This window comes from Canis lupus, chromosome 29, assembly GCF_048164855.1.
Source record: "Canis lupus baileyi chromosome 29, mCanLup2.hap1, whole genome shotgun sequence".
Lineage (NCBI taxonomy): Eukaryota > Metazoa > Chordata > Mammalia > Carnivora > Canidae > Canis > Canis lupus.
Window position 1 is genome coordinate 30,154,855 of NC_132866.1, and position 12,581 is coordinate 30,167,435.

General features: G+C 50.9%; 1 protein-coding gene across 5 annotated transcripts in view; it reads left to right on the forward strand.

Moving 5' to 3' along the window:
• CRTAC1 (cartilage acidic protein 1) overlaps positions 1–12,581 on the forward strand; it is a 156,332-nt gene that overhangs the window by 81,774 nt on the left and 61,977 nt on the right. For all 5 annotated transcript variants that reach the window (XM_072805775.1, XM_072805774.1, XM_072805771.1 and 2 more), the window contains exon 4: positions 11,841–11,977. In XM_072805775.1, the coding sequence (XP_072661876.1) occupies positions 11,841–11,977 (137 nt within the window). The remainder of the gene's footprint in view (positions 1–11,840; positions 11,978–12,581) is intronic.

Consider the following 12,581-nt stretch of genomic DNA (forward strand, 5'->3'; position numbering starts at 1 on the left):
ACAGTAAGGATACTGATAACAGCTAACTTGAGTAGCACTGACTGTGTGCCAGGCTTGGGTCTAAGCACTTTACGTTATCTCATGTAAGCCTCACAGCAGCTCACTCAGGTTGGTCTTCGGCATCCCCCTTTAGAGTTGAGAAAATTGAGGGACAGAGGTCACATGACTGGCATAAGGTTACATACCTTTTAAGTCCCAGGACTCACACCCAGGGGTCTGATTCTACATCCATCCTTTAATAATGATACCCCATGGCCAGGGCGCCTTGGTGGCTCAGTCAGTTAAGCATCTGACTGCGGCTCAGGTCATGATCTCAGGGTCCTGGGACAGAGCACCTGTGTCAGGCTTTCTGCTCAGCAGGGAGCCTGCTTCTCCCTCTGCCCTTCCCCCTGCTCATGCTTTCTTTCTCTCTCTCAAATGAACAAATAAAATCTTTAAAAGAAAGAGAGAGAGTTTCCATGGCCTTACTCAATCCAGTGTCCTCAGGGCCTCGTGAAGAGCCTGGCTCATAGCAAGTCCTCAGTGCTGCACAAGTTGGCAGCTGTGTTCTTGGGCTAAAGATCAAGGTGGTTGCCAAACCCTGACTCTCATATTCTCTCAAGCCCGAGCTCAGCCCACTAGAATGAAGTCCACTCCCATGGAGCCATAACATCTGCAGGGAAGTCCCAGGCCATGGTGTCTTCCTGAAACATGCAGAGCCTCACGTCTCTGAGGCCAGGTGGGACATGCACTGGACTCTTCCAGATGGCAGCGTCCTCTTGGGTTGGTCTAGACAATGCCCTGTGGTTCAGACCTGTGTATTCATCATCCCAGACCCTTCCAGTCTCCCAAAGGTAGGGGATTGCCTAGCTGTGGGGATCGCCTTCCCTGCCTCTTCCCCAGCCCCAGCACACACACACTGGCTTTCTCTGGGCCCATAAAGTTCCCCTACTGGTTTTTGAGGCCAGGCCAGGATCTAGCCCCTAGACTGCCCCTGATGTTAAGCCCTGCCAGTGGCATGAATGGGAGGGGAAGGGGTTGGGGCCTGTGCCAGGGGCAGGGGCAGGCGGGGCTGACTGGCTGGCAGCCAGCCTTGTGCAGCCAAGAAACAATGAGCCACAGCCCGGAGTGGTGTTTTATGGGTTTTCATCTCATCTTGCCACCAAGTGAGGCCTGAGAGATAGTAATTATCCCTACACAAATATCAGGGCATGATTACCCAGCTGGATTTACTACCCTCTCTCCAACTAAGCCAAGATTGGATTAGGACACAATTAATTGATGGGCTGATCAACCCTTTAAGTTGAAGGTCAGGAGGGGAGCAGCAGCAAGGGACAGCCATGGAAGAGGTGAGTCCCCAGGAAGATGCAGTGGGGCAGGGAAGCAGAAATGGGAAGAACTGTGGAAGGTGGGTGATGTCTCACATAGGCCCAGCAGGCAGGATGCCAGAGGAAGGGGACAGATTCTCCTCCCTATTCACCAAGCACAGAGCACCTGGGAGGAGCTGGTCAGGTGGTTCTGAGGCTGTAGCCCCTCCCATGTCCTCGGAGCCTTCTGCTGGGAATCCTAGAGCAGAGTGCTCAGCGAGAGCTACACATTAGAATTTCCTGGGGAGCTTTTATCCCTCCCACTTCCCATGGTGTACCCCAATCCAGGCCAATCCAGACCTCTGGGGGTAGAACCCAGTTACCCAGATTATAAAGCTTTCCAAGTGATTCCCCATGTGCTGTCAAAGCTACCCACCCGCCAGCAATCATGTTGATTCCCTGCTCGGCCTGGCCTAACCTACCCAAAGCTCCTGTTGTTCACAGATGTATTCATTCACTGGACAGATATTTACTGAGCAACTACTGTGTGCCAGGCACTATTCTAGGCTCTGAGGATGCCCCATGAATGAAGCAGACAAAAATCCTGCCCTCCTGAAATTTATACTGTATCCTCAATGCAGCCTGAGATTTCTCAAGGCACCTAATTCTCCTGGACTCTAAGCTCCGTGAGAGCAAAGTCCCTATACTGGTGCCTCCAACCCAGGTAGACTTTGAACATCCTGAGAGCACCATCAAAAACTTGGTAAATAAATCCAGGAAGAACAGACAAGGCGTGAGCCATTAGGCCAGAGAGAAGTTTTGCCAGCCAAGCGAAAACAAGGGGAAGCAGGCAATGTGGAGCTCTCCACCAACTCCGCCCCCCACCCCCGAAAAGGTCCTGGGCTTCTTGGGTTTCAGGGCACAAATGTTCATCTAGGAGAGGCTAGACCTGGGCCCCCAGTGCTGGGGAAGGGCAACAGGGCCCAGAAGCCTCAGTTCCAGGCATGCACCTCCTGGTGACCTTCTGTGGGTTCGAGGGATGTCTGTGGGTTTGAGTTAATTTTTCAGTCCAGTGATTCAATTGATTCATCGACAGTGGGCATGGTGTAGAGCTGGGACATTTGTGCAATGTCAGCACTTCCTTGGGTCCAGCTGGCACAACGCTTAGCCACTGCCATGCTGCCTACCATGGGGAACCTGAGATCCCCTCCAGGAGCCCTGCCAGCCCGCACTGCTTGTGGCATGTGCCTGGGGGCTCCTTCAGCCTGTGCTGGAGCATTGGAGAGACCTGTGCAAGGATGGCCCCATCCTCTTCCTCAGCCAGCCTTTGGGATAGCAACATTAGAATCTCTGGAAGGGGGTTGAGACCCTGCATCCTGGCAGTAGGAATTAGTTTGTACAACCCTGAGATCTGCACCTTACTCACTGGGTATTCCTTGTAGAATGTGAAAAATCACATCAACTTCATAAGCCCGACTCCCTCGAGTGGCTCTACCAAGGGCCTACAACATTCCTCCTTGATGTGAGCCTGGTTGCTTTTCTGACCTCATTGCCTACTCACTTCCCCTTGCTCACCGTGTTCCCACCTGAGGCCTTCATACTTGCTGTTACCTCTGCCTGAAATGCTTTTCCCACCACTGTTTTCAGGGCTTACTCCTTCCCTTCATTCAGGCTCATCCTCAGATGGGGTCTTGCCTGAAAACCTTAAAACCATACCCCTATCTCTCTCTGGCCTTACTTTGCTTCATTTCTCTCCATAGCACTCAGTGCTCTCTGAAAGTATGTTATGTTATGTTATGTTATGTTATGTTATGTTATGTTATGTTATGTTAAAGTGTGTTCATCTATTCTGCTCTTCTACTCAGCTCCATAGGGATAAAAACTTGGTCTTGTTTGTTGCTGTATCTCCAAGACCACTTAATCTCACTTAATAAACATTTAACACATATATTTGAATGAACAACTGAGACTCCGAATGAAAAGCACTTACAATGGTATCTAGGACTTAGTAAGTGCTCTCCAAGCAGTAGCTGTTAGAATCCAGCAGCGTGAAGAAAGCCAGAGCCTTTAGAAGTGTCCTGGGCAGAGGGGCCAGGCCCCCCTCCTAGCCCATGGGGGAGAGAGACTCTAGCAACAGAAACAGAAAAGGACCATCATGTAAACAAGATATTACCCAGAAGAGAGGACCAGGGGGGCCTGGATCAAGGATTAAGAATTGGAAAATAGGGGATCCCTGGGTTGCTCAACAGTTTAGCACCTGCCTTCAGCCCAGGGTGTGATCCTGGAGTCCCAGGATCGAGTCCCACATCAGGCTCCCTGCATGGGGCCTGCTTCTCCCTCTGCCCATCTCTGCCTCTCTCTCTCTCTCTCTCTCTCTCTCTGCATCTGTCATGAATAAATAAAAAGAATCTTTAAAAAAAATAAGAATTGGAAAATAGGTAGGGGGGGGGGGGAACAGAGGAAAATTGACCACAATCCCAAGAAAGCCTGGGCCATCAAAGCTAGCTTATGGCTTAACTGACATGGAAAACTATAAGCCAGTGTGGTTCAGGCAACACATTACTTGGTGAAAACCAGGAAGGAGAGTGTGTAGGACAAAGGGGAATAAGAGGCTGGTTCCAGCACCTCCCTCAACATCCAAGAACCGGGGACTTCCTGCAGCTCCCAATCAGAGCCCATGCCCCCTAGGGGTCCAGTGCTGGCCACACCAGCCGCTGTGGCCCTGAGCTCTCCTGCCTATGTGATCTGGGGTCATGGTGGCATGGGTAGGAGATGGGTCAGCAGGAATTGGGAGCCCCACCACTATATCATGTTTACTCCATTCAAAAGAACAAGTCATCGATAATCTACCTTCAATCTACATATGCTTCCCTCCTTTTCTACACTAATAGTAGCATACTCTACTCACGTTGCTGCTCCTTGCTTGTTTTGTTTAACAACCAATTTTGGATGTTATGTCATAGCAGCACACAGACTGCTTGCTCATTCTTTTGATGGTTGTATTGTACTCCATTGTGTTGATTTACAGTTCACCAAATTGGTCCTCTGTTGATGACCATTGAGATGGTTTGCTATTTTCTGCTCCTATACAAGCAGTGCCACCAAATGTATAAGCTTGTACAGCATGCCACTGTCCACAATTGCAGGCATATCTGGGAGGGGTGTTCATATTTAGAAAAGAATTGCTGGGTCAGAGGAATATATGTGTGTGGATTTGATAGGCGTTGCCAAATCACCCTTTACACGAACAGTCCATATGATGCTCCCATTGACCCTGAAGCGAGTAAGCATCTCTCAACACAATGTGCCATAATTTTTTTAAATATTTGCCAATATGATAGGAAAAAATTGATACCTAAGTGTAGGCTTAATTTTCATTTTTCTCAAAACAAGTGAGGCTGAGCATATGTTTATATATTTGAATCTCTTATCTGCTCACTGCCTTTGCCCAGTTTTTCTATTGATTATTGGCTTTTTTCTTATTGATTTGTAACACCTCTTTATAAATTAGGGAAATTAGTCCTCTGTCTGTAATGCATGTTGCAAATAGTTTCCCCTTGTTTGTCATTTGTGTTTTGTCTTTGTTCATCATGGGATTTGCAATGCAGAAAATTTTTATTTTTATGAACTTGGATTTATCAACTCTTTTCACTGATGGCTTCTGAGCTCTGTGTCAACCTTAGGCCATTGGCAGGGGCTTCTGTACCCTCTCAGAGAGGAGGGGTCAGTCACTGTGCCAAAAAAGAAAGGCAGTTGGGGGCATGTTGCACTTCCAGCTTCTGCCCACACAACAGTTGAGCCATCTGCTCTTGAGAGTATACCCCTGGTCCAGCAGCTCCCTCACCCAGGCCAGTCCAGCTACACCCAGACACTGTGCATCTTGCTACTCAAAGTGTGTTCTATGGGCCAGCAGCATCAGCAACAGCTAGAAGCTGTTCTAAAATGCGGAATCTCAGGCCCCACCCCAGACCTACCAGACCAGAATCTGCACTTTAACAGGATGTCCGTGACTTCCAATGCCTGGAAAAGCCTGAGCCACACTGTGCTGAATCTCTACCTTCTCTCCCAGTCAGTTTCCAGGTGCTTCTAAGTCCCAGCCATGCTTCTCTTAGATGTAGTGTTCTGATTTTCAGCTCACCTGGCCTGGCCCCATGTGGAAAGACAAGTTAATGACCTGTCCAGATTTCCTGCCCCCCACCCCTAAAAGGCTTCTCTTACGTGTGACCCCATAAGAAGCAAGGATGGATGAGGCTATCAAAGCAGCCCCATAAATGGTATGGGGCCCCAAAGGCTATTTTCTCAGTCCTTACACAGAACACGTTTCCTTAGGAGCCAGGGACTCAGTTGCCCTCCACCAGCCCCCACTCCAGCTCTTTAATACAGAGTTGGGTGGGGAACGCTTTGCAGTCAGATCATAGTTTAAAGTTCAGCTTTGCCACTTAATACCAACTGTGCAACCTCAGGCAAATGACTTGACCCTCAGAGTCTCAATTTCTCTCTGTAAAATGATGAAACTGTCTTCCTGACATGACCCTGGAGAGGACTAAGTGAGCACATGTGAGTGAAGCACCTGGCAGAGGTTGGTCAGATTTCCATCTTCATCCTGGGATGGAAGGATGAAGACTTGGGTCAGAAATTATATTAGGGTCAGGAGGGAGTCTGGGTTCCTTCTTCATTGAAATATCCTGAACTATTTCTTTCTTCCTCTGGGGCCATCACTGCTTTTCTGAGTTTCCATTAACTAAGTCTTATAAAGCATTTCAAACTCAATGTCAGTTTATATAGTAGTTCATTGAGGACCTGAAGTGGTCATGCCCTGTCATCCCCGGATGATGATGGTGGTGGTGGTGTTAATGGTGATGATGGTCATGATGGTGAGGATGGTGGTGGTGGTGATGGTCATGATGGTGAGGACTGTGAGGGTGGTCATGATGATGGTGATGGTGATGGTGATGAGGATGGTGGTAATGATGATGATATTGTTTTTATTATTTATTAAACTTATCATGCCATATAATATTCTAAGTACTTCACATGAATTATAGAATTCTCACAACAGCCTGATGAATAGGTAGCCATTCTCATGATCCTGTTTTACAAATAAGGACAAGTTTGTGACTTGCCCAAGATCAGCCTAGGCTGGCCCACTCCTTAACCCTGCTGTTTGGCAGTAATCTCTTTACATTATTTTGGAGTTTGGAGGCAGAGACCTCTTCCCTGCCACACACTTGTTCACTCTTCTCTCTGCCCTTATACCAGACCGCAAGTCATTTCATCTCCCCGAGGTGGCAGCAGCCTGTGGGGGAGGAGGCACTCAGGCCAATGAAGGAAGGAAGAGCCCTTTATGACCCGAACACCCTCGCAGTGGCTCCAAGTTACTCTCTGGAGGCAGCTTGATATGGATGGGATGACGGGATAGCAAACTGAGGGCCATCTGCTAGATTGACACTGATGCCTTGATGTGAACCTTCCCTTCGGTCTGATGATTCTTCCAACGTCTGCCCCTTCTTCCTCCTACAACTGAATGAGGCTGCTCCAGGGACACATCGTTTCCCCTCCACCCCAGCTCCAGCCTCTCTGCTCTGCACCCTGCTGTCCTTCGTGCCCAGCGACCTCTTGGTCGCTCTGTCTTCTCAGCCACTTTGTGACCCTATCACATGCAAACGGTGTGAAGCCAGGTTTCTGCTCCTGCTCCCAGCTGGCCCAGTGTCCCTGCCTCAGTCACTGTCCCACTCTGACCCCTTACACCCACCCAATCCCCCCTGCCCTTCCTGCACCAGCCTCCTGAATCCCATGCTTCCTCCTACTCCTACAATCATCACAGAAGTGGCCACCTTTTCTCCCTTACCAGACCACCCCTCACTCCACTGCCAGATTAATGTTCTGGAAACAGTATCTTCCCCAGATCAGAACCACGAGGTCCCCTTCTGCCCTCAGTCCTGGAATTAGTGGGTCTCTCCTGCCCTGCCACACTTCTTCCTCCTCAACCTCCACAAATTCTTCTCTCTGGGCAAACATGTAGGCTCTGTGTCTCTGTCTATGCCCCCTGCCTGCCTGGAGCACCCCCCTCCCCTCTCCCAGCCTAAGCTGCAGAGTGCACCACTCAGAAGCACAGGCCTTGAATCTGTCTCCACCACATACTAGCTTTGTGACCCTGGGCACCTGACTAACCTGTCTGCCCCCTCAATTTCTCCATCTGTAAAATGGGGCTGCACCACCTCTCAAGGCAGCTGTGGGCCTTAGGTGAGATGATGTTTATTAAAGAGAAGCTTCATGCAGAGCCTGAAGTCCTCTAGAAACAGGAGTCCAGGTTCAGGTGCCTCCTTCATCATGAAGCCCTCCATGATCACTGTGATCTTCCGTCCTGATTTCATGGCATCTCCGGGACGTATCCTCCTGTCTTTACCCCTCAGAGCTCTGCTAGCTGCGGGGTCTTAGGCAGCTCCCTTGTCTCTTGTGTCTCAGATCCTTCATCTGTAAACTGGTCAGGAAAGTAGTACCCAGCTCAGGGGTTGTGGTGACGGTCAATGAATAAAGGGGTGTGAAATGCCTGGCACACGCGTGAATATATGTGAAGTGCTGCAGAAATGTTAAGTAAAGTTAGTTTCACTGTAGTCCTGTGGCATCTCCTCTACCTATCCATCCTGTTGTTGAATGGACTATAGGTGCCCTGAATCAGCAACTGAGACCCCTACTTCCCAGTGGATCTCCTACTGCCCCTGACACCTGCAGGGCATGGCAGATGCTCATCCTCGCCTACTGGGCCTTCCCAACTGGCCACCCGGCAGCAAATGCCAGTTCTACTGGACTCCGAGACCTTCAAGTCTCCTTAAATGCCAAGATGCCAAAGTCTCAGGATGGGAATCGGAGTCCTCAGACACACTTCTCATGAGAACTGTGACCCCTAGAGCACCCCTGCCCTGCTCAAAAACCCCCTTATGTTTCTCCCAGGCCTCTGCCCTCTCAGTCTCCCCCAGGGGGCTCAGGAGAGCCCCTCTCTCCTGCAACTAACAGCCTCTCCTCTCCTGAGCAACTGCCCCCTGACTTGGTGTGGGACCTCAGGGCAGAGTGCAGCTACAAGGAGCCAAAAGGCGAGATTACACGCCGACAGGCTGGGGGCCAGTGCTTGGGCAGTGACTACCCGTGCCATCGACCCAGACAGCTCGCTGTTTATCTGTCTTCCTGACACACCTAATTACCCAGGTTGCAGCTGCCAGAGCGTGTGCTCTTCCTAAATCAAGGGCTCCTGTCTCTCCTCACCCAGGCTCCCAGGCCTCCGGGCCTCTGCCTGCAGAGGGGTTGCCATTGATTTTGCCGTTCCCATTTATGATCTACAAGGCTCTGCATCACTGTTGCACATTTTACCTTAATTAGTTTATTCTTCTGGGTGTCCCTGGTCAGCTCAGAAGCCAGGAGGTGGAACAGGGGAAGAGGCTAACAGCATATGGCACCCTGACCCCTCTGGCCACGAAGCCCAGAGCATGGCTGGACAGCACCACCCCAAAACGCAACTTGCTAAGAACAGTGCCAGTTTGGCAGGATGCTAATAGGTGAGCTGCAAAAAGGGGCTCATAGCCAGCTGTGTTTGGGACAGGCTGGATTAAATAAGATTAAGCAGGTAATTTATTGCAGGACTTGTCAAAGTTTTAATAGATGGATATTCATTGGGAATCTCGAAGAAGGGCATGAAAGGTGTGGTCTTTCCCGAACTCAGATGATCATAGCATCTTTTCTCCAGGCAGCTCACAGAGACCAGGGGTCCATAAAGCACACTCTGGGAAATGTTTATCTTGGGGGAGCAGGAGGAATTGGAGGTGAGGAGGCAAACAGAGGAACAGAGTCCCCCTGGGCCTGTTTGCTCCTCTTGTCTGTCTCACTGAGGCAGGAACTCAGATGCATGAGAAATTTCTCCCGAATTTTTGCAAATTCTTGCAAGTGGAGGGCCCATTGAGCTCTGCAGATCCCCAGCTGCTGGCAGCTACTTTCTCACACTGGCCCATGCTTTGCCAAAAGTTAACATCAGTATTGTAGCGGGGGCTGGACTGGCTGGAGGACCCTCTACAGGAGCCCTGGTCTGACAGAGAAGGGCGAGGGTCACTTGCTACGGGTGGCAGCTAGAGACCCCAATGCTGGCAAGGCCACCTTCAAAGGTCCCCCAAGCACTAGGAAAGGATGATGAAGCCTCCATTGCTTGGAGAACATCCGTAAGCATGGCAGTCCAGCCCCACGGTCTCTGTTCTGCAGTCCTAGAATCCAAAACACTCTGAAAGCCTCAGGTGCTTTTTTTAAGTTTGTGGGAAAATGAATTGATAGCAAAACCTGTCCTGGGCTGACGCGAGCTATTTATAGGCTTTATTTATCCCACTCAGTGTGAATATTCATATATTTTACTGCAGAAATATTAATGTGTTTAATTACAGGGTGCGGCCCCATCCCTCCTGGGGGTGTTATGTAATAAACGGTGTGTGCACTGTGTTACCTTTCTAAAATGTGAAAGAACAAAATCTAAATTTCTAAATACATCTGGCCCCCGAGGATGGTGAGGAGGCGCTGTGGCCTGGAGGGGTGTGGGGCTGCCATGAGCAAAGCCCACCGTGGGCCAGGGCTTCAGTGCATTCTCTCCTAGAATCCCCACAGCCACATGTGAGGGAGGAGGCACAGCTGTTCCCCTGATGCCCAGGCGAGGAAACCAAGGCTGGAGAGGATAAAGAATGAGCAAGGCCCCGAGCTAATGGGAGTCGGCAGCTATGCTTCCAGCCAGACTCAGCTCTTCGGCTGCCCCAGTGGGCTTCCCTCGCAGGCCGCAGCAGCTCTGTGCCCTCTCCAGCTGCGGCTCCTCAGCCCAAGCCTCCACCTGCAGGCCTCCTGGATCTGCTTCCTGCTCTGCTCATGAAGGGCCTTTCCTTCCCCCAGGCGGGCCTCTGCACCCCTGGGAGGGCAGGCCAGGCAGGAGGGCTCTGCTCCTCTTCCAGCTCCCTGGTGCCTGGTGAGGCTTTCTGAGGCCAACTCCAGACCTCACAGGCCATGCACCAGCCCTCATGGGTCCCTGTGGAGACCCCTCTTAGGAGAGTCCCACAGGAGACCAGTGGGAGAGCAAGGCCTTTTGGCCTCTCCTGGGGAGAGCCACCTGAGGGATCCCTTAAAACTGCCCTCCCCTAACCCGCTCCCACACTCCTTCTCAGCCATTCGTTTCACACACTGACTCTCACCAGACCCCTGCAGTGTGGAGCTGATGTCCCTAAAGGACCCTGGAGAGTGCCCTATCTGTAACATGGGAATGACCACTGCTAATGCCCACCCTCTTTGAGGGGGCACCGTGCTAGGCCTTTCACGTATATCATCTCATGTATGCCTCACAGTAAACTGGATGTACTGATTACTGTCGTCTCATTTGCAGATAAGAAAACAAACTCAGAGATACTGAACAACCTCCCCAAAGTCAACAGCTAGCCCCTAGACATAGAATCTGGGTAGAACAAGGACCGGGCCTGGGGCTTGTTTATGCTAAGGTCTTAACCACTGCAGCATGCTGCTCCCTTCGCCTAAGCCGTGGCCTCTGCCCTGGGCCAGCCAGAGAGTCACATGCAGGGGTCTATCCCCAGATCCACTCCTTCCCCTGCTCACCTTCCTGGCTGCAGCTGCTCCTCTTGTGTGTTTCCTATGCCAGTCCTTGAGAGTAGAACAGGATTCCTCCTAAAATATGAATGCTCCGGGGCTCACATGAGCAAGAAATAAACTAGGGGTGATGACAGAGTGGAGAACTCTGCCTAAGTGGTCTTAGAAGGGTTTGAACCTCTGGCCACCAGAAGTTCTTCTCCACCTACCCAAAATAAAGTTTAGCCATGAGCGTGCTTCAGGATTCCACAGACCCCCCCGCAAATACATGTGGTATGTTGCGTGGTACGTGTGTGTGTGACTCCCTGAGCTGGCAGTCCTCAGCCTCCATTCGGTTCTGAAAGGGGTGGAGACCACTGCCGTCGAGGGCCTCCCAGGGCTGCTCAAACACTTTACCCCACCTGGGGGCTGACCCTACTGCCATCTGGATCCCCTGGGGATGGGCAACATGTCTGTCAGAGCTCCACTTCTTGCCCCTTCCTGGATCTGGACTTAGAACCCCTCCTACCAACCAAGATCATTTCTTCTCAGACCCAAATGAGGTCCTATGATCCAGCAGAGAATGTAGGAGGCAGGTGCTGGAGAAAGAGACATTCTGGGTGGAGTTTGGGTGCTGAAATATTGGCAACCCCAGATCTCCTGTATGTTGCAGGACCATGGTGCAAAATGTGAAACCCAGCTGTCCAGGGTCATCTCAGACACACTGTAGCAATAACATTTCTTCTGTGGCTCCTGAGGCATGGACTGGCCATTTTCATAAGCCAGTCTTTTCTCTCAAATGAAAATACCTGAGTGCCCCCAAATAGAGCCTCACCTGTTTAAGTGAGTGTTGTGGGGAGCACTCACTTTGCCGCAGATGATCCGACCACCTGTGGCAGGTGCCCCAACACATACATGCACACATGCCCACCACCCACCAGCCCTCCCTTCTCTCTCCAGGGGTGGCCACGTATACGGACAAGTTGTTCAAGTTCCGCAACAACCGGTGGGAAGACATCCTCAGTGATGAGGTCAACGTGGCCCGAGGTGTGGCCAGCCTCTTTGCCGGGCGCTCTGTGGCCTGTGTGGACAGGACGGTGAGTTCTGGGGTGCATGAGGGGCCTGGGGAAAAGAGAGGGGCACACAGTGATGTGAGAGCCAAGAGGGGAGCCAACAGGCAGACATCCCCCAGCGGACTGTGGCTGTCCAGGGCAAAGGCCAAAGCTGCACCATCACGGCAGTTCCCACAGGGCCTTGCACCTAGTAGGTGCTAGTGCAAGGTGAGTTATAATCTCCTTTCACATCCTTTCTCCCTTGAGGCTCTCCCAGCAACCAGTGAGGAAACTGGTCAGGGGTTGTCACCATCATGTCCATTGGGCAGAGGATGGCACCAAGGCCCAGCTTGGGACAGTGACTTGCCTGAGGACCCAAAAATAGATGAGCAGTATGATGAGGACAGTGAATCAGACTCTTCTAGGTCTAAACCTTGTACTCATTCATTGATTCAACCAACATTTTTGAAGTGCTTACTATGTGCCAGCCCTTGAGCCATAGGGCTCTTCCCTAAAATATTTGTGAAACAAATGAAGGCATGACAAAGAGGTTCATGAGTGGAGGGTGGCCCAAATGTCCAAGTACTCCAGTTAATCAGTAGCTCTGTTACTGCTTTCGTACCTGCTAGCCCACCCTACTGAAGGTGCC